The following is a 22,878-nucleotide window of genomic DNA, read 5'->3' as shown; positions in this document are numbered from 1 at the left end:
AAAGGCCAGTATTACACCATGTAGGAGATAACCTGGGGACGAAACTAATTGTAAATAAAAATTCACAATTATATTTTGGTTAATAAAGGCCAGTATTACACCATGCAGGAGATAACCTGGGGACGAAACTAATTGCAAATAAAAATTCGCAATTATATTTTGGTTAATAAAGGCCAGTATTACACCATGCAGGAGATAACCTGGGGACGAAACTAATTGCAAATAAAAATTCGCAATTATATTTTGGTTAATAAAGGCCAGTATTACACCATGCAGGAGATAACCTGGGGACGAAACTAATTGTAAATAAAAATTCGCAATTATATTTTGGTTAATAAAGGCCAGTATTACACCATGCAGGAGATAACCTGGGGACGAAACTAATTGTAAATAAAAATTCCCAATTATATTTTGGTTAATAAAGGCCAGTATTACACCATGAAGGAGATAACCTGGGGACGAAACTAATAGTAAATAAAAATTCGCAATTATATTTTGGTTAATAAAGGCCAGTATTACACCATGCAGGAGATAACCTAGGGACGAAACTAAATGTAAATAAATATTCCCAATTATATTTTGGTTAATAAAGCCCAGTATTACTCCATGCAGGAGATAACCTGGGGACTACCTAGAAAAATGGAGGATATTCTAAAAAGGTGACATAGCAATATTTAAATTTATGTCATAATATATTGGGAACAGTACTTTAGTACTAATGAGCAAATGGTGGAATAATATAATGTGCACAGGGAGTGGGGAAAATGGACTTGATTTCATAAAGATTGAAATAGATCAACAAAAGGTAGCATGGGGTAAAGGACACTTGGCCAGTGGAGTAATAATATAGAAGTGCCAGGGTAAAAACTTGTATGAAAGCCCCCAAAATCATTCAAATCTAGTATGCATGTATTTAAAGACCTAGACTTGGCACGAGTTCAGGCAGGGAGAAGCTAACCAAAAACTAAAATGATTCATCACAAAACGATACAAAAAAAAAGGGATTTTGACGAAGAGAACGGCACGTTGTAGTAACAGGGGATGTTGAGGAAGGATATGACTAATTGGTAAGGGACCTCTGATAGTGGTTTTAACACACCCCAGTTATTAAACCGACACCCTGTAAGGGTGAGCGAGTTGGGTATATACCTGGCATTCCATGCAACTTTTTTCTCTGGTATATTTAGCAGTATTTATACCTTAGAAATGGTGCTATAAGGGGCATTTCATGGAGCGACACAGGTTGAGCCCAGAAAAGCTCACTATGGATTAAGGCATGAAAATTAAGATACTGTATACAGTATCCTAAAATGTACCTTTTTTATAAGAGGTGATGAAGCTACACTGCAAAATCCAGCCCACAATTCGCTTGACAAATGAGGAGTTATTGGAGACAACATGACAATGAGTGCAGCCAGCGCAAGCTCAAATTCTTCATGTAACATCAGGCACTTGGGCACTTTCTGAAGAAAAAGATATATTTAGAAGATACATTTACTATCAGAACAATTATATAAGTCTACCTCTTCCTTAAGTAGGGCAATTAAAAAGTGATAATACACTTAGTAAAGAAAAAATATGGTATTCAACCCTTTTACCCCCAATGGACGTACTGGTACGTTTTACGAAACTCATCCCTTTACCCCCATGGATGTACCGGTACGTCCTTGCAAAAAACTGCTAATTAGATTTTTTTGCATATTTTTTGATAACTTTTTGAGAAACTTCAGGCATTTTCCAAAAGAATGAGACCAACCTGACCTCTCTATGACGAAAATTAAGGCTGTTAGAGCAATCAAAAAAAAAATATATTGCAAAATGAGCTTGAAAAAGAAAACGCCTGTGGGTTAAGGGTTGGAAAGTTCCAAATAGATTGGGGGTAAAAGGGTTAAAAAGTGATAATACGCTTAGTAAAGAAAATGTATGGTATTTAAGATTTAAAAGTATTCTCACATCTCTGAATGTATACCTTAATATCTTGAAAAATTAATTTTGAGTAACATAAGATTTCTCCAAAAATAAGAACACTCAAGATACTGAATAAAAACTAACCCTGAGATTAGCAGTCAATCCTTGCATGTAGGATATACCCGTACTAATTTGGTGGGTTTCTTGCAAACTGTAGGTTGCCCCACGAACAGAGTAATTTCGTGCCTCCCAAAGAAGCTGTACGTGTTGATTTAAGGCATCATCACTGAAAAATAATTACAGAATTACAGTTTTGAAAAAATAATTGTATCAGACAAAATTAATTTATTAACCCTTTTACCACCAGGGTATTTGGAAATTTCCAACCCTTAACCCACAGGGGTTATTTTTTTTCAAGCACATTTTGCAGTATATTTTTTTTAAATTGCTCTAACAGCCTTAATTTTTGTCATACAGAGGTCAGGTTGGTCTCATTCTCTTGGAAAATGCCTGAAGTTTCTCAAAAAATTATCAAAAATATGCAAAAAAAAATTTAAATGGTAGATTTTTGCAAGGACGTACCGGTACGTCCATGGGGGTAAAGGGATGAGTTTTGTGAAACGTACCAGTACGGTCTTTTGGGGGTAAAAGGGTTAATAAATGCCACAGTTTATCAGCTTGGATGGGTCAAATCCATCTCTGGATTCAAAGTACCTTGTTCATTAGCATAGCTTACAAAAACTGGAGGGCAATTTTGGTTGAGTATCCTTCCTCTAGCCTTTCATTTCACATTTTGTTTACGCAATGCATTATAGAAATGCAGTCAACCCTTTTACCCCCAAAAGGACGTACTGGTACGTTTCACAAAACTCATCCTTTTACCCCATTGGACGTACTAGTACGTCCTTGCAAAAAACTGCTATTTAAATTTTTTTTTGCATATTTTTGATAATTTTTTGAGAAACTTCAGGCATTTTCCAAGAGAATGAGACCAACCTGACCTCTCTATGACAAAAATTAAGGCTGTTAGAGCAATTTGAAAAATATATACTACAAAATGTGCTTGAATAAAAAATAACCAGTGGGGGTTAAGGGATGGAAAGTTCCAAATAGCCTGGGGGTAAAAGGGATAAAGTAAGGATTTAGAACACCCTTTCTTCCTCTTTACTGACCCATGGCCTTCACAACTGGATTATCTTGCCTTTATGTATCGTATAAAATTCTCAACTACCAACGTTACCCACTTCATTGAGTGTCATTGATCTTTCTCTTATATTCAATACTATTCAATAAGTCAATGTAGAAAGCATGGATGGGTTTCCTTGCTGGCTAGATTCTAGGTAAGGCTGAAATTGAGGAGCAACAGGAATACGCCAGCAAGTGTCTATGAAATTGATAATGCAAATCAAGGCACCTTAGAGTAGTAATTGGAGGGCCTGAGATATGGTTATTTCGTAGGCATCGTATTTGATGTCTGTTGAGACGACAAAGTACAAAGATCACTCTTTTCTTACTCGAGTCTTTCTTGGATATGCTAAAAAGTCTACCTTAGAACTTTAAGAAGACACTCCTCTATAGCTACCTTCTCTGGCACCTTGCAAACTTGGTACCTTGGAGGAGGTTTTGTTTTCCACAACCAGGCCAAACCTTTTCAGGCTGAGTACCCAGCGAGAAAAGATATGTTGGTTTTTAAAGCCATGGACACGACCCTCAAGCTATAGACATTCACTATTGGGGTTCCTTACATGTGTTCCCGAAAGGGATTAGAACAATGATCTACCCTATTAGGTTTTTTTTTTTCTATTCCTATGGAATTCTTCTAATAGATCTGGGATGCCCACCTGAAAAGGTTGTAAAGTCTCTCAGTTATTAACTGAGACAAACTACCTAGAAGAAAATTAAAGACACAGAGTACTGAAGGGGAATACTGAGCCTCCTGTATAAAGTCTCTTTGGAGGATACCTCCAGTACTGATGCTAAAGATGATGGTGATGTTGCCCTTTAGCTAGAAACTACTTCTTTCCGGATAGCTGAGGAGGTTTCTTGGCCTTCACCAAAAGAGAAGTGTTTACTGCGCTTGCATTATCTTTGGCTCAGTCCACAAAGAATTGAGGGAATACCCTACAGAGAGGAGTATAGGGCCGGGAGCACACTTGCGACTCTGTGGCGCCACAAAGCCACAGCATCGTGTGGCGGGGATGTGGTCTCCCATAGGTTTCTGTTGTTTTCAAAGCCACGCCACGCCTTTGGCGGGGATGAGCGACAGAGAGCCACAGTCGCTAGTTTGCGCGGCAAAACTTGAAAACAATGGAAACCTATGGGAGACCACATCCCCGCCACACGATGCTGTGGCTTTGTGGCGCCACACGATGCTGTGGCTTTGTGGCGCCACACGATGCTGTGGCTTTGTGGCGCCACACGATGCTGTGGCTTTGTGGCGCCACACGATGCTGTGGCTTTGTGGCGCCACACGATGCTGTGGCTTTGTGGCGCCACACGATGCTGTGGCTTTGTGGCACCACACGATGCTGTGGCTTTGTGGCGCCACAGAGTCGCTAGTGTGCTCCCGGCCTTATAGAGCAATATTTCTATCTGCACCTTTTCTGAGTCACAAGAAGCCACTTCTTGGGTATAAAGTAGTTTGCTTTTTATGATAATATAGTCATTTCTAATCAATTAATAACCCATAGAAATAGAAATAATAAAATCTTATTTGAATACCAATATAGAGTCTGTTTATAATAATGCACCAACAATACATTTATACATAACACTTCATCAGCTTAAAGGGTACTACTCTACGAAACATATTACCTTAATTCACTGAACGGATTTTTCTCGGCATTTTGTCGCTCGACAATGAACTCCGTCATAGTTAACCATACCCGATTCTGCCAACCAAGGACACCTGGAAATGCTAAAAAAAAAAAAAGACGAGAATTGATATAGGGAATAATATATACAGTAGAGTACAGCACTTAAATATTTTGACTTTATGGTTACTCATTAAAAAAAAAACATCTTAACAAAAATACTTTACAAATTATAAGACCAAAAAAAGAGAGAGAGAGAGAGAGAGAGAGAGAGAGAGAGAGAGAGAGAGAGAGAGAGAGAGAGAGAGAGAGAGAGAGAGAGAGAGAGAGAGAGAGGAGAAAATGTGTTGACTTTAACTGAAAAGCAAATTTCAGACATATCTTACTTCTTTATTCAAACAAAAGATATGAATTTGAACTAAAGAGATTTAAAGGCTCCTATAAAAAATAGAGAATCTAAATAATATATATTATTTTGATACTTAGCTTTCAGTCACATTGATCATGCTTTAGAAGCCTGAGCTTTTTAATTTTGTACTGAAAATATTTATTAATTTTCTGTCGATGCTTATACTTTTCCTTACGAGATTTCTTGGTAGAGGATAGCAATGGTTGTCCAACTAGACATGGGTTAGAATGCTAGGCCAGGTGGTCCAGGAATCCAGTCTTTAGTGTTTGTTTCGATACTACTAAATTCAGCATAAACCTTTCCCTAACTTAATTCAATTCACAAAGATGCATCAAAATAACATATTGGAATAACTAAAACTCCTTTAATCTAGATGAATATTGCTTGTGAGTCACATAGCTGACTACCGCACTACCTAGGATGTGGGAAAATTGTACCACGTGGTGTATACAAAGGGTAGGGGACACAAAGGGTCGCACTGGGTAAGAGAGAGCGCGGCGAGATGTGAATCACGTCGTGACCAGAAACTTACTGAGGAGCACGACCTGAGCTAGCACGCTCTCCGACCCCGGGGTCGCCTCAGGGCGCGTATCACTCCGCCTGAGGTCACCCATAGAAAATGGGAATAGGGTAAACTACACAAAATTCTGGTCGGTTGGGAAAGTTACCAGTAACTCCTAAGAAAGTAGTTCTAGGTACTCTGTGTTGGAAAAAACTTATTTCAAAACATTTTCCCTGACAAAATCAAAATTTCTATCGTAAATTACTCATAAGGAAAATTATTTCGTAATGTTCTGTATTCATAATTCCATAATCAATATCCACTAACAAACCACAGCTAAAAAGACCCAATAACGCTTGTCCCTTTCCTCTCGATTTAGCAATACCTTTAAAAAATGCAAAGTATATTCCAACCATCTTTATTCATTATCCCAACGAGGATCAATAGGTTCCAAAACCAATTTGGATTGTAACTTTGCTGCTAATGACCGTTCCTAAAAATATCCTAATGAATTTCGGTGGAGGTATATATCACCTGATTTCATGAACTTTAAAACTCTCCAAAACCTGAGGGGAAAATATACTTATAACTGAACATGTATTTCACTGATAAGAAGTACTCTTCTAAGGGGAAGACCTAATATTCTTGGCTATAGTACAAATGGGAATTCTACTTTTACAAAACAAGTTACCAGTCTTAACCCTTTTACCCTCAGGCTATTTGGAAATTTCCAACCCTTAACCCCCAGGGGGTTATTTTTTTCCCAGCACATTTTGCAGTATATTTTTTCAAATTGCTCTAACAGCCTTAATCTTTGTCATAGAGAGGTCAGGTTGGTCTCATTCTCTTGGAAAATGCCTGAATTTTCTCAAAATTTTTTTAAAAATATGGAAAAAAGATTTTTTATAGCATTATTTTGCAAGGACGTACCGGTACGTCCATGGGGGTAAAGGGATGGCTTTTGTGAAACGTACCAGTACGTCCTTTGGGGGTAAAAGGGTTAACTACAGTAAATTAATAAATGTCCCTTAACAACGGCAAGATGTCCCGCAAACTCTAGTTTCTCCCTTGACCCTTTTACCCCCAAGGCTATTTGGAACTTTCCAACCCTTAACCCCCAGGCGTTTTTCTTTTTCAAGAACGTTTTGCAATATTTTTTTTTTTAGGTTGCGCTGATAGCCTTAATTTTCATCATCAAGAGGTAAGGTTGGTCTCATTATTTTGGGAAATGCCTGAAGTTTCTCATAATGTTAACAAAAATATGCAAAAAAAATGCAAATAGTTTTTTGCAAGGACGTATCGATACGTCCATGGGGGTTAAGGGATGAGTTTTGTGAAACGTACCAGTACGTCCATTGGGGGTAGAAGGGTTAATGGCTATATAATCTATTTCATTTTCGTAAATCGTCACATGGTTATGTCCCTATATATTTGTGGATGTCCTTGTGCTGGAAAAGAGTACCTCCAATAATAAGATTGTTGGTTGAACAAAAACTTATAAAATGTGCTCCATTTTCATTTGCAACTTTGCCAAGACCCTCAACACCCATTACATTCTCTATATCTTGATTATTCCCCTCTGATGGTTCAGCACTTTGCTGCAGTAGAGAAGCTTGAGTGTCAATGATGGGCTGGGCAATGGCGGTGGGGTAGTTTATCCACCCTGGCAGGCTCAACCATACCGCTAAGGCCAGTTCTGAGAGACCAGACCAAGACTGGACCCCTATAGGCCTTCTCCTTTATTTAAGATAGGCAAAGGCTAGGAGAGGGAAAACTCCAAAATCAAACCAAACAAGACCCCAACGGCGGAGCTTCCCAGCGCCGGCGGAAGAGGGCAATGCCTGTCGGGCAGGCAACAAGGCGGGCCTTGACATAACAAGAACCCGGCAGCCCGATGCAACCAACATCGGAGAAGCCGCCTGTCTCATATGTCTTGAGCCGCGGTGAAAACGGTGTAGGCCAAGTGTGTGTGCGTGGCCGTTGCAAAGCCACGACCACCCAAAACAATATACCCAGCTACTGGCATTCTGTCGTTTCCTCCACCCTTCTTCATCTCTTTCTCCATAGATAGGAGGCTGATGGCTAACGACAGAACCCAATACTCGAACACGAGTGGGCGCCGACGACGACGATCTTGATTATCCCTTACAAATTTAGCATTGAAGTCACCCATCAGAATTTTCATTTCTCTCTCTGGGATCTCATCTGTTACACTCTGCAGTTCTCCTTAGTATTCATCATTAATTTTTTCAAAGGAATCATAAGTTGGTGCATAGCAAACCATAACACTCATATTGCACTGGTTTGTTTTAAACTTTACAAGTAACAATCTACTATTTTACAACCCTCCACTCGGTTAATGCCTTTACTGCTCTTGGTGTCATCATCATTCCTACCACTTCTCTTCCAACTCCATCTAATTTTCCTGAATAGATATATGGTATATAATGTCTTAGTCTAGGATTTCCTTATCAAATAACCTTACAACCTGTTTCACTTAGGGCCAAGATATCCAAAGTATATTTCATAAATACATTCTCTACTTGCATGGTTCTAACATTCCAATTACCAATTATCTATCTTTCTTTAGTATTTATAAACCGGGATATCCTTAGCATCCCGCTACGCCACGGACTGGAGCTATTCTCTCATTTTCTCTTTCCATAGACTAACTAAATCCAGAGAGGATTCATTGGCTAGATTCATCAAAGGATAGCCAGTTCCTTGTGATGCGCAGTTCTTATCTAAGGAAGTGACCCCTGCCGGTCCTTACTTATACCGGTAAAATTATCCGCCAGGCATCAAGAGTAGAAGCCGAAAACATATCGTGTTTCGCCTTGAACCCAATCCGTCACCCTGCTGCCAGTGACTTCATTGAGATACAGGAGGCATTAACTCCACACCCGAAGTACTTGATGCTCCCCCGAATTACTGAAAACATCATGGAGCTTAAAATATCAGAAAGAGCAAGCCGAGGTAGATTAATAGTGCCAAAAACTATACCAGGAAAACTAAGGAAGGCGCACAGAACATTAATCTACTACGCACCAGCATCGATAATGCAGTGACTATTTAATGCGATGCCAGCTCATCTAAGAAACATATCAGGAGTGAGCGTAGATGTGTTTAAGAATAAGCTCGATAAATACCTAAGATGCATCCCAGACCATCAAAGACTGGAAGATGCAAAATACACCGGAAGATGCATTAGCAACCCTCTGGTGGATATACGAGGTGTCTCACACTGAGGGGCCTGGGGGAACCCAAACATAGAATAAGGCAATAAGGTAAGATAAGGCAGGTTACTCATCCACTTATGTAACCATTGGCAAACATCGATTGCCAAGGTATAACTACATAATTAAATTTCTTATGTTTGCTCTAGCTTCGCTGAAATCATACAAACATATACCAAGGCATTTCCCCCAATTTTGGGGGGTAGCCGACATCAAATAAATGAAACAAAAAGGGGACCTCTCCTCTCTATGTTCCTCCCAGCCTGACAAGGGACTCAACCTTGTTTGGCTGGTACTCTTGGGGTGGCACAGCTGAAATCATACTCCCACTAAAGGACGATGATTTATATTCGTGTAGAACCAACCGTGGATAATATCCAGCAAGAATAAAAACAAAATGGGGAGGGATGCTCTAAAGAGTGAATTTTTTTCTGAATAAAAAAAAAAACTGTATTCTGATATATCCTTACTTTCTTCCGACCAGTTTCTTTGTGAGAAGGGAGCATAGTTTGCCATCATCAGAAGCCTCATTGTATCAGTGCCATATTCATCCAAAACATTCTGAAAAAAACGAGGCAAAACGTAAAATGTGTAAAATAAACTAAATGGTCAACTAGATACCATTGCTTCTAAATGTAGGACTGATTTATAAGGGCATGCAATCATCTTTAGCAAAAGCTATCATTAAATAACTTTCATTATATAATACGGGAATGGTTTTTTATACAATATTTCAGGCCTAACATCAGGTACACCCCTAAGGCTAAAACAATCACCCAAGAGCATAATTAGAATCAAGATAGTTCATGAGAAGATCAAGGGTAAATGCATAGCCAATCTGATAGAACTGGAGAAGTTCTTCTTCTGTAGAATGTATGGAAGCTTGTACAAACCCATTACAAGTCTAATGTGAAAAACGGTTCAGTCTTTTTATTAACAAAACAATTTCCTTTACCATACTGTAAATTTAACATTCCCACTTACACCAGTCCATACCTCTCAAAGAAACAAACCCGGTTTTCCCACTTACACCAGTCCAATACTCTCAAAGAAACAAACCCGGGATTCCCACTTACACCAGTCCAATACTCTCAAAGAAACAAACCCGGGATTCCCTCTTACACCAGTCCATACCTCTCAAGGAAACAAACCCAGGATTCCCTCTTACACCAGTCCATACCTCTCAAAGAAACAAACCCGGGATTCCCACTTACACCAGTCCAATACTCTCAAAGAAACAAACCCGGGATTCCCTCTTACACCAGTCCATACCTCTCAAGGAAACAAACCCAGGATTCCCTCTTACACCAGTCCATACCTCTCAAAGAAACAAACCCGGGATTCCCACTTACGCCAGTCGGTACCTCTCAAAGATACAAACCCGGGATTCCCACTTACACCAGTCCATACCTCTCAAGGAAACAAACCCGGTTTTCCCACTTAAACCAGTGCATACCTCTCAAAGAAACAAACCCGGGATTCCCATTTACACCAGTGCATACCTCTCAAAGAAACAAACCCGGGATTCCCTCTTACACCAGTCCATACCTCTCAAAGAAACAAACACGGGATTCCCACTTACACCAGTCCATACCTCACAAGGAAACAAACCCGGGATTCTCACTTACACCAGTCCATACCTCTCAAAGAAACAAAACCGGGATTCTCACTTACACCAGTCCATACCTCTCAAAGAAACAAACCCGGGATTCCCTCTTACACCAGTCCATACCTCTCAAAGAAACAAACCCGGTTTTCCCACTTACACCAGTGCATACCTCTCAAGGAAACAAACCCGGGAAGTAATGAAATGCATAATTTCAATTCCACCTATATACAATAATAAATTGAAACACAGGCCCTCCTTTCCATCCAAAATGTGGAAAAATCTAACCATTTCGAAAACAGAATGGCATCAATACTAAACATACCTGTGGATCTATGCCATTCTTCTTGCTTTTGCTCATTTTCTCATAACTTATTTCCAAAGCAGCTCCAGTGCCAAGTTCTACGGGCGGATCAACTATTTGAGGAAGGAAGAAGAGAAAGAACAAAACACAGGTTAGAATGGAGTTGTCTAACAGAGCAATCGAGATGATACTTAGGATGACGTGATCATTTTCAATGATATATTCCGTCCTATTTAAGAAGTCCAGTACTGTAAATCATTTAATAATTCTAAGATCAAACATATATTAACCCTTTTATCCCCAGGGGATTTGGAAATTTCCAACCCTTAACCCCCAGGGGTTATTTTTTTTCAAGCACATTTTGCAGTATATATTTTTAAAATTGCTCTAACAGCCTTAATTTTTGTCATAGAGAAGGTCAGGTTGGTCTCATTCTCTTGGAAAATGCCTGAATTTTCTCAAAAAAAATTATCAAAATATGCAAAAAAAAATTTTAAATAGCATTTTTTTGCAAGGACGTACCGGTACGTCCATGGGGGTAAAGGGATGAGTTTTGTGAAACGTATCAGTACGTCCTATGGGGGTAAAAGGGTTAACAAGCATGATATAAAGAAATCTACTATTAGCATGGGGTAACACGGTTCCCTTCTTTCAAGGGACTTTGCTTTTGGGTTGGACATGCTTTTATACTTACCAGAGAAATCTACTTCTTCCCTTCCCAGATAGCGGCCGGTTTCTTCCACCTTGTATGTTTGACCCATCACCATGCCTTGAACGACTAATCGCCTAAAAGGTTCCTGATGACTGACGAGGCCCTCACTCGCCAGGAAATGCTGGATAAAGCGAGCATAATACATGTGCAAGTCAGCTGAAAGAGAAACAAGAAAAGGACATATATTAAAAAAGAAAGGATTTCATGAAATACATACGTACATATACCAAGGCACTTCCCCCAATTTTGCGGGATAGCCGACATCAAACAAAACAAAAAAGGGGACCTCTCCGCTCTACGTTCCTCCCAGCCTGACAAGGGACTCAACCGTGTTCGGCTGGTACTCCTAGGGTGCCACAGCCCACCCTCCCCCGTTACCCACCACAGATGAAGCTTCATAACGCTGAATCCCCTACTGCTGCTACCTCCGCGGTCATCTAAGGCACCGGAGGAAGCAGCAGGGCCTACCGGAACTGCATCACAATCGCTCGCTATTCATTCCTATTTCTAGCATTATATATAAAAAAAAAATAATCAAAACATTCAACACTAATCAATGCCCTTTTTATCAATTTGAATAAGCCAAGTGAACAAAGTTTTCTCATCAATTTCATAAATTTGGAATTCTGCATTGCATTGTGCTAGATGCAGACTTAACCCTTTTACCCTCAGGCTATTTGGAACTTTCCAACTCTTACCCCCCAGGCATTTTTTTTTAAGCACATTTTGCAATACACATTTTTCAAATTGCTCTAACAGCTTTAATTTTCATCATAAAGAGGTCAGGTTGGTCTCATTCTTTTGGAAAATGCCTGAAGTTTCTCATAAAGTTATCAAAAATATGCAAAAAAAAAAAATGTAAATAGCAGTTTTTTTGCAAGGAAGTACCAGTACGTCCATGGGGGTAAAGGGATGAGTTTTGTGAAACGTATCAGTACGTCCTTTGGGGGTAAAAGGCTTAAAAGCACCTCACGCTGTCTGACATAACTTGAGGATTGATCTGAAGCTATATCCTCTCCTACATCAAAACTCTCTCCTAATTATCACAGACTTAAAAGATCATACTCCTCAGTTATACAAAAGGGCTTAAACATCCCTCTCTTACTGATATCTCACATTTTACCCGCCACTGGTGTGTCAACATCACGTTCAAAATAATCTCTTCTCTACAGCTAATATTCCTATCTTTGCCAATCCCCTTATTCAATCTAAATTTTTCTCATTCATGCTCTTCCCTCTATTACCAATGGGTGCTTTCAGTACTAATTTCAGTGTGGCAATGAGGAGCTGGCGATCGCTACCAATATCTGCCCCGCTATAGCTTCTTGCATTGCTAAGTTGCTGAGTTTTCCCAAACAGTAAATTGAACATAGGGAGTACTCCATGACATATGAATCTGTTGGTTCAAGACAGACGAACTGGTGTAATCACAGAGGCGTAACTAGGATTACTGGCGATAAGAGAAAGTACAGATAAAGGCATCTTTTGTCATGAAACAAATCCTAACCCTATTACCACCAAGCTATTTGGAACTTTCCAACCCTTAACCCCCCCAGCGTTTTTCTTTTTTTTAAGTACATTTTGCAATATATATTTCTTAAATTGCTTTAACAGCCTTAATTTTCATCATAGAGAGGTCAGGTTGGTCTCATTCTTTTGGAAAATGCCTGAAGTTTCTCATAAAGTTATCAAAATATGCAAGAAAATAGGAATAGCAGTTTTTTGCAAGGACGTACCAGTACGTCCATGGGGGTAAAGGGATGAGTTTTGTGAAACGTACCAGTACGTCCATTGGGGGTAAAAATGTTAATAAGATGCCTCACTACCATTTTAACACAAGCCCTACTCTGAGTATCACTCGTGAAAAGAAATGTTCACCTTTTTCTCAGCTGCCTTTAAGGCATCCAATTTGCCACCACATCCCATATATATTTTGGAGACTAATTATTCCCAAAACACCCCAGTGGGTGAGTTACTTTCCTGCTATTTTTGTTGATATCACTCAGTCTGGAATAAACTTTACCTACATTTACCCTTCCTCTTATGTTTCCCTTTAGGACTTTCTTGGCATATTATGGGGTATGAAGTTGAATCCTAACAAAACTCAAAGTATGATTGTAAGTAGGTCAAGGACGGTGGTTCCTCAACATCCGGATCTCAGTATTGATAATGTTTCTTTAAATATGTATGACTCTTTCAAAATTTTAGGTGTGATTCTCGACAGTAAATTTACTTTTGAGAAACATATAAGGTCTGTGTCTTCTTCAATTTCACAAAAAATTGGCTTATTGAAAAAGTCTTTCAAGATTTTCGGTGATCAATCTATTCTGAAGAAGTGTTTTAATTCTTTCATTCTACCTTGTTTTGAGTATTGTTCTCCTGTCTGGTCTTCAGCTGCTGATTCTCATCTTAATTTGTTGGACAGAAACTTATGGTCTATTAAATTTCTTATTCCTGATCTAGATATTAATCTCTGGCACCGTCGTTCAATTAGTTCATTATGTATGTTGCATAAGATTTTTCACAACTCTGACCATCCTTTACATTCAGATCTCCCTGGACAATTCTATCCTGTTCGTAATACTAGGCAGGCAGTTAATTCTAATAGCCAGGCCTTCTCCATCACGAGGCTCAATACTACGCAGTACTCTAGAAGTTTTATTCCATCTGTGACCAAGTTGTGGAATGATCTTCCTAATCGGGTGGTTGAATCAGTAGAACTTCAAAAGTTCAAAGTTGGAGCAAATGCTTTTTTGTTGACCAGGCGGACATAGTCTTTTTATAGTTTATTTATGACATATTTGTTTTTGATGTTGTTGATAGTTTATTATATGACATGTCTGTTTTGACGTTGTTTCTTATTTTAGAATGATTTATTGTTAATTTGTTCTCTTCATTTATTTATTTCCTTATTTCCTTTCCTCACTGGGCTATTTTTCCCTGTTGGAGCCCCTGGGCTTATAGCATCTTGCTTTTCCAACTAGGGTTGTAGCTTGGATAGTAATAATAATAATAATATAACTCTTAGGACAAAAACAAAAAATAGAGGATTCAATGTTTAAAGATTAAAGTTGGAACCTAGATATATGTCTACTGTAGGCTCCAGAGCCTTTAAATATGCAGCCCCGAGACTATATAATAAGCTCCCACAAAACATTCGAATGATTGAAGACATTAAGGCGTTCAAGAGGAAACTGAAGACTTTCTTATTTCACGAGTCTTTTGACAGTGACGATTTAACAGTAAATGAACAATACGCAATATGAAACGTTAAATGCTCTGAACGAACAAGGTAAAACGAAAGTGGAGGTCCTGTAGAGAGTGGGGTTCCCCTGCTGTATGGGACCGGAAAAACAGACATCAAAGTAAATTAAGTAAAGTAAACTACTACAGTATTTTAAAGCATAAGCCAACTGCTTTGAATAGTTCTTATTTACCATACACTTAGTAATAATGTAGCATTGCCTCTTGGCAGCTATACTGGAATTGAGGCCCTCATTTGGGAGCTCAAATCACTGTCGTATTCTTCTTCTTCTTTGTCTGCATCTTTTCCCACTTTTATGTGTGGTCAATGTTTTCAGCCAGCGTTCTCCATCTACCTCTGTCCCACACTTCATCATATATATGCCCTAGCATTAATTCTAATCTCACAATTTCCACTGGTCATATTGGTTTTGGCTAATTCTTCATGGCCGGATGCCTTCCCTGCCGCCAACCCTCCCCATTTACCCAGGCTTGGGACCGGCACCAATTTGAGGCTGGCTTGCCCCCATCAGTGGCTGGGTTGGGAGCTCAAATCACTGTATATTACATATTTTCCATTATCAATCATAGTCCTACAACACTGTATTTACCCCCAAAACCGCAAGCTCAATCGTACAATCCATGCTCAAATACACTATGATGCAAGTTCACATAAAAATACTTAAGGAAAGCAGAAAAACCCTACTTGAGAGGAGGATATACAATATTACCCACAGTCATATTGTTCTTTTTAAGTTCTCAAAACTATCACTAGAAAGAAAATGCTAGCATGTATTCGGTTAGAAATTTATATCACTAAACTGGCTTAACTTAAATTCTTTCCAGCTCTACTTTAAACTATGTCCTCCACTGGATAATTTTGTAGTTATATATTATTAAATCACATCAAAAATATGAATTAGGGACAACTGAAAGAAGAAAAAAATTACTAGATAAAACTTTAACCTTATTTCACCAAGATGGCCATAATTTGCTACTTGAATAGTTCAAGAAAAAAGTCTAAGAATAAAATATTTTCTAAAATTACAGTATATTGACACATATTGAACACAATACAATACATCCCTTATCTAAACCTCAAGATTAAAATCGTCTTAATAACTAACCGTGTTCCTTGCCACCAACATACAAGTCAACTGGCATAACAGAGGCTTGCTTATCATAGTCAAAGGGTCTTTCTTGATTTTTCGCATCTAAGAAGCGAAGGAAATACCAGGAGGAGTCTGCGAAAGTGTCCATTGTGTCAGTCTCTCTTTCTGCAGGTCCACCACATCTGTTGACAAACAAATACTAGCTAAATTTCCATGATAATAGCTTTCAACTTTTAAAGTTATTATAATTATTATACAGTAAATTAACATCGGTGATAGGAGGATAGATGTAAGAGAGGCAAGAGAGCGTACTAGAAATAACGGCGAGCGATTGTGACGCAGTTCCGGTAGCCCCTGCCGATTCCTCCGGTATCCTTGGATGACAGCGGAGGTAGCAGCAGTAGGGGATTCAGCGTTATGAAGCTTCATCTGTGGTAGATAACGGGGGAGGGTGGGCTGTGGCACTATAGCAGTACCAGCCTATTTTGGTTGAGTCCCTTGTCAGGCTGGGAGGAAAGTAGAGAGAAGAGGTCCCCTTTTTTGTTTCATTTGTTTGATGTTGGCTAACCCCCCCCCCAATTGTGGGGGAAGTGCCTTGGTATATGTATGTATGTATGAGACCAATCTGTTTCAGAAGAAGATGTCCAAGAGGATCTTCATTACTGCCAGAATTTGCCCCTACTGACAAGATCGGAGGCAACAAGAAAGCTTCCAAAAAGGTTTACGGACTCCTTCAGTCTACTCGCATGAATGGAATCGTCAACAGGTAAACTGAGACCTGCTTGGTTCCCTAGATGCCATTAAGGATGGACACAGCTAACAGCATACAGTTCATCATATAAATGAAGATAGATTCATCCTTGAGGATTGGAGACATGTACCCTATAGTCAATTCTTTTTAGCGAGGCAGATTTGCACTGACTCGCAGGGGTGCCCTTTTAGCTCGGAAAAGTTTCCTGATCGTTGATTGGTTGGACAAGATAATTCTTAACAATCAGAGAGCAGGAAACTTTTCCGAGCTAAAAGGGCACCGCTGCGAGTCAGTGCAAATGCGCCTCATTAAAAAAAATTGAGTATAGGATGCATTCTCCCAAATTGTTCCTGCAAGTGTTTACACTAGTCTCTTTTGAGCATTTTCAATTGGCACTCGTTTACCTACAGGTCTCAGCGATTGCTCTTTTCGACCTTCCTCCAAAGGAATTCCTTCAGCACTGAGACAAATCTTTCTCTTGTTTCAGTCTGCTGATTGAGATATACCAGATGAATTACTTTAGACCTTCCAAACAGAGATGAAATATCTTGGAAAACCTTAGCAAGACCGCTACAGGGGGCTCCCCAGCAAATGATCGTAGCAACAGTTATGGGGAGCAACTCATGACCTCTTGCTTGAAATTTATATTCATATTTCATGTTTCAAATCTTTTTTTAAGCCTATTTGTCTAATTACTGTACTAAAAAATCTTTTGAACACATTTACGCAAGCATGTTCGGTACATTATGCACCCGTCTTTTGACTTGGATACCTATTCATGCACTTTTTCTTCAAAGAAATCTCATCATCATCTCCTACGCTTATTGACGAAAAGGGTCTTCGTTAGATTTTGCCAGTCATCTCTATCTTGAACTTTTAAATCAACTTTTCTCCAATTTGAGTAGGAACAAATCACATATATCTATAGATAATTTGTATTTTTTTTTAGCTATACAAACCTGAGGCCTTCAAGTTAAACATCCCTCCTCAACCAAGCCGCAAATCGTAGGTTTAAGATCAAAGTTGCTACTCAGTGTGCATATTATTACTATTATCTGGGGATACAATAACAATAGAAGGTATAGTTTTAAATCCTTTTGCAATAATGGTTTGATCTTGAATGAATAGGTTAAGACAGGAGTAAGGTTGTCAAATAATATGATTAAATAGGTCAAAGGGGATTACCTAAGATAAGAAAAAGGCATAAAACAAAGCAGTCATTCCTTTTGCAACAATTAACCCTTCTACCCCCAATGGACGTACTGGTACGTTCCACAAAACTCATCCCTTAACCCCCATGGACGTACCGGTACGTCCTTGCAAAAAACTGCTATTAGCATTTTTTTTTGCATATTTTTTATAACTTTATGAAAAACTTCAGGCATTTTCCAAAATAATGAGACCAACCTTACCTCTCCATGATGAAAATTAAGGCTGTCAGCACAATCTAAAAATATATTGCAAAACGTACTTGAAAAGGAAAAACGACTGGGGGGTTAAGGGTTGGAAAGTTCCAAATACCTTGGGGGTAAAACAGTTAATATAATTTCTTACTTTAACTAGCGAAGGTGGTCTAACTAGTTTCAATAATCATGCCTCTTTGAAATTTACAAAGTTTTATAGCTATTTATATCCAAGAGAGACAAACCACATTATTATTAATGAAATCAAAATAAATCTGCAAATGACCTTCAAAGAAAACAAAAGACATGTTAAGGCTTTCCATCTGCTACCAAATTAAAAACATACTATGAAATCTAATTAATCTTTATCAGACATATTTAAAAAATCAACTGAACTTATGTAAACACCGTTCTAGTACTGCTATCCAGAGAGAACTTACTTTGGGCATTGACAGGACCTCCACTCTTCGTTATCCTTTAGAGGCGATGCACCTTTTTCAAGGAACTTGGAAATCTTTGGGAGTTTCACAGGAAGATCTTCAAATGGAACCGGAACAGTTCCACAGGACGAACAGAGAATCATGGGAATTGGAGTACCCCAATAACGTTGTCTTGATACCAACCAGTCATGCAGTTTAGCACTTGTTTGGTACCCACCAGCATTCAACTCTAATAATTCTCGCACAACCTTTTCTCTTGCTGCCTCATGAGACAAGCCATCTAAGTTTCCCGAGTTTTTCAAAGAATCCTTTTCAATAATGTTAGTTACATCGAAGCCACAAGTTCTTGCTAAGTTACGGTCAAACTCCCTCAGCGAGGGAATACCTATATAAAATTCCAACTCGTTAGTGAATGGCAGCTCATCAGACACTATTATAGGTATTAATCTCTTCGTAATAGGACACAGAGCTTTCACATTCAGAACTAGATACTTATTCACCTGCTGGCCTGAATATTTATCTTTAAGTCTATGGTCTGACTTTATTCCTAAGAAGCTGACACCATGTATATATTCGGGATGGCTCATCCACAAACGAAGTTTGTCATTTACTTGTTCATCTTTATTATGACCCAAACGCATCTCCACTCGGTAGCCATCGCACGTGCCGATCCAGTGTTTTTGAATCTTGGGGATATCCTGCCAGTATTCCAAAATAGGATCTGACAAACCATCCCAAAGGGATTTTGAAAATCTGAAATAGAAATTGGTTTATCAATGACTTGAAAATTTGAGATACTACTGCACTTCTTACCTTGCTGCATAGAATAGGTATTATTATTATTATTAATTGCTAAGCTACAACCCTAATTGGAAAAGCAGGCTGCTATAAGCCTAGGGGCCCCAACAGGGAAAATAGCCCAGTGAGGGAAGGAACTGCATAGAATAGTTATTATTATTATCATTATTAATTGCTAAGCTACAACCCTAATTGGAAAAGCAGGCTGCTATAAGCCTAGGGGCCCCAACAGGGAAAATAGCCCAGTGAGGGAAGGAACTGCATAGAATAGTTATTATTATCATTATTAATTGCTAAGCTACAACCCTAATTGGAAAAGCAGGATGCTATAAGCCTAGGGGCCCCAACAGGGAAAATAGCCCAGTGAGGAAAGGAAAAAAGGAAAAATAAAATATTTTAAGAATAGGTAATTACATTTCAAAAAAAACTTTAGTCTGATGACCTTATCACTGAAGCGATCATATTATTTAGTAAACAATATAATGAAAATGATCTTCCACATTAGACTGAGGAATATTATTCCTTAAATAGTGCAGTATATGAAATAAAAGTTTTGGGAATTACAAAGTAAAATTAACAAAATTTACAAAAAAACATCATAATTATCGTATCCTTTCAGCATAAAGTATATATAAAAATGAAAAGGAAATACAAATGCTTTACTTGCCAAAACTAGAATGAATACAATAGTAATATAATGCTGTAGTGTTTAGAGTAGTCAGTGGTCTACATTCTTATTTACTGTACCTTGTAATTTCTATAAAGACACCTGTGTGTTAGCAGTGAAAAAGTCTCTACAACTTTTTTCAACAGAAGATCATACTTTACCTTGTAGTTTTAATAAACCACTGTGTCAGGTACTTCTTTTCCACAAGAGCTCCAGATCTCCAAGATCGGCCATTTTCGTCTACTTGTTCGTGGGCTAAAACTGTCTGGTCTACTGGATCCCAGTTCACCAAGGCCTTAAAAAGATAGGAAAAATAATTATGTATGCTATCTATCTATATACCAAGGCACCTCCCCCAATTTTGGGCGGTAGCCGACATCAAACAAATGAAAAAAGGGGACCTTTCCTCTCTATGCTCCTCCCAGCCTAACAAGGGTAACAAGGGACTCAACCGAGTTTGGATGGTACTGCTAGGGTGCCACAGCCCACCCTCCCCCGTTATCCACCACAGATGAAGCTTCAGGACGCTGAATCCCCGACTGCTGCTACCTCCGCGGTCAAGCAAGGCACCATAGGACGCTAAATTAATATTCAGCAGGAGCGTTCATGATAATGACAAGTTTAATTTCTTTCAAGTGTCAGTTCCCTCTTGGCATTCCTACACAGTTTACCATCTTGGAACTTAAATCTTCCACATGTATAACAGATCTTGTAAAAACAGTTTTATAACAATCAACCGTGCATAGTCTCTCAAATATAATTTTTCCAAAATAATAGTAACTTTAAAACTACCTAGAAACTCTTCCCTGTTTAGGTGTATCATTTACAGTGGACCTTACCAAATATTCTTTGACCTTACTCGTTTCATGCTGCATTACATTCTACCCTTCCCTTTACATACATACCTTATAGTCTCCTCGTACCTAGCTGCACAACTTATTTTAATTATACCTTCTTCCAACTTTCACATTTCGCAAAAGAACAAATCTATCTGTTGAATGGAGAATTACTTGAGGAAGTAAATCAATTGACCAATTTCAGTAATTGGGTTCTGTTGTTGCAGACAGTGAATGAACGATGTAAAGTGTTGGGGGTAGTGAAGGGAGTGGTAAAGAATAGAGAGTTAGGGATAAATGTAGAGAGAGTTCTCTATGAGAAAGTGATTGTGTCCACTATAATGTAAGGATCGGAGTTGAGGGGAATGAAAGTGAAGGCGAGATAGAAACTGAATGAGTTCGATATGAAGTGTCTGAGAAGTATGGCTGGTATATCTCAATTGAATAGGGTTAGGAACTGAAAGGTGAGGGTGAAAACACGTGTAAGAAATGAATTAACAGCAACCATGGATATGAATGTGTTGGAGTGGTTTGGCCATGTAGAGACGATGGAAAATGGCCATCTGCTGAAGAAAGTGATGAATGCAAAAGTTGATGGAGGAAGTGCAAGAGGAAGGCCAAGATTTGGGTGGATGGGTGGAGTGAAGAAAGCCCTAGGTGACACGAGGGTAGATGTAAGAGAGGCAAAAGAGCGTGCAGGAAATAAATGGCGAGCTATTGTGAGGCAGTTCCGATAGGCAATGCTGCTACCTCGGGTCACCTTGATGACCGCTGAGGTAGCGGCAATAGGGGAGCCAGCATATGAGGCTTCATTGTGGTGGAAAATGGGGAAGGATGGGCTGACGCGCATATAGTTTCAAACAATCGCAAACATTTATTTGATTTTAAACATTGACTGCTGTATATTTGCAGACAAGCGGATATAGTTTATAACGTTTGCAAACATGTATCGTTTTAAAGGCTAAATATACATTTAGAGCAATGACCTGTCGGTAATTTGAGTCTTCTGGAAGCGTTTTAAACGTTAAAGATACATTTTAAGCACTGGTCTGACTGTAATTTGAGTCTTCTGGAAGCGTTTTAAACGTTAAAGATACGTTCTAAGCATTGGTCTGACTGTAATTTGAGTCTTCTGGAAGCGTTTTAAACGTAGCAGTACCAACCAAACTCAGCCGAGTCCCTCGTTAGGCAAAAGGGAACGGTGAGAAGAAAAATCCCTTATGTTCCTTTATTTTATGTCAGCTACCTTCCTAAACTAGGGGAAGTGCCATGGTAGATAGAATAGACAGAAGACTGAACAACACAGGGAAATGACTCAAATACCCCTAGAGGTGCCGTCCAGAGACATTATTTATCATGGGAGGGTTGTCCCTCTTTTTGTGGGTGTCCTGGCCTTTTACAACTCTAGATCAACATTACAGTTTATACAAAAGTTTAATTGACAAGATTTAGAGTACCCTAAATGTTGTTGTTGTTATTATTATTATTATTATCATTATTACTATTAAATGCTAAGCTACAACTCTAGTTGGAAAAGCAGGATGCTATAAGCCTAGGGGGCCCCAACAGGGAAAATAGCCCAGTGAAGAAAGGAAATAAGAAAAAATAAAATATCTTAAGAATAGTAACAATATTAAAATATTTTCTCTAAACTATAAAAACTTTAACAAAACAAGAGGAAGAGAAACTAGATAGAAAAGTGTGCACAAGTGTACCCTCAAGCAAGAGAACTCTAATAATTCAGGAGATCAACATATCACTGTTTTAAAAGGGTTGAATGAATTTCAAATGATAGCAATGCTATTACTCTAGTCATAAAGAACACATATAGCAAATATATTTTATGGAAAAACTATTTTTTTCATATATAAAATAAGTGCAAAAAAACTACTGATTCAACTGAAAATCAAAGGCTACAAAATTAGTTAACCCTTTTACCCCCAAAGGACGTACTGGTACGTTTCACAAAAGCCATCCCTTTACCCCCATAGACGTACCGGTACATCCTTGCAAAAAAATGATATAAAATTTTTTTCATATTTTTGATAATTTTTTGAGAAAATTCAGGCATTTTCCAAGAAAATGAGACCAACCTGACCTCTCTATGACAAAAATTAAGGCTGTTTGAGCAATTTAAA

General features: G+C 38.6%; 1 protein-coding gene across 2 annotated transcripts in view; it reads right to left on the bottom strand.

Annotated features, from left to right (window-relative positions):
• The window catches only part of LeuRS-m (Leucyl-tRNA synthetase, mitochondrial), a 70,582-nt gene that overhangs the window by 35,569 nt on the left and 12,135 nt on the right, over nt 1-22,878 (bottom strand). For both annotated transcript variants that reach the window (XR_011043262.1, XM_068369217.1), the window contains exons 5-13: nt 20,066-20,199; nt 18,440-19,192; nt 15,861-16,027; nt 11,473-11,646; nt 10,800-10,891; nt 9,339-9,429; nt 4,723-4,825; nt 2,053-2,194; nt 1,317-1,463 (exon numbers count right to left, since the gene is read on the bottom strand). Coding sequence is in view for 1 of the 2 variants with exons in the window: in XM_068369217.1 (XP_068225318.1) it covers nt 1,317-1,463; nt 2,053-2,194; nt 4,723-4,825; nt 9,339-9,429; nt 10,800-10,891; nt 11,473-11,646; nt 15,861-16,027; nt 18,440-19,192; nt 20,066-20,199 (1,803 nt within the window). In the remaining variant the exon portion in view is untranslated. The remainder of the gene's footprint in view (nt 1-1,316; nt 1,464-2,052; nt 2,195-4,722; nt 4,826-9,338; nt 9,430-10,799; nt 10,892-11,472; nt 11,647-15,860; nt 16,028-18,439; nt 19,193-20,065; nt 20,200-22,878) is intronic.

This window comes from Palaemon carinicauda, unplaced genomic scaffold (assembly GCF_036898095.1).
Source record: "Palaemon carinicauda isolate YSFRI2023 unplaced genomic scaffold, ASM3689809v2 scaffold418, whole genome shotgun sequence".
Classification (NCBI taxonomy): Eukaryota; Metazoa; Arthropoda; class Malacostraca; order Decapoda; family Palaemonidae; genus Palaemon; species Palaemon carinicauda.
This window is presented reverse-complemented; position numbering and strand designations above follow the sequence as displayed.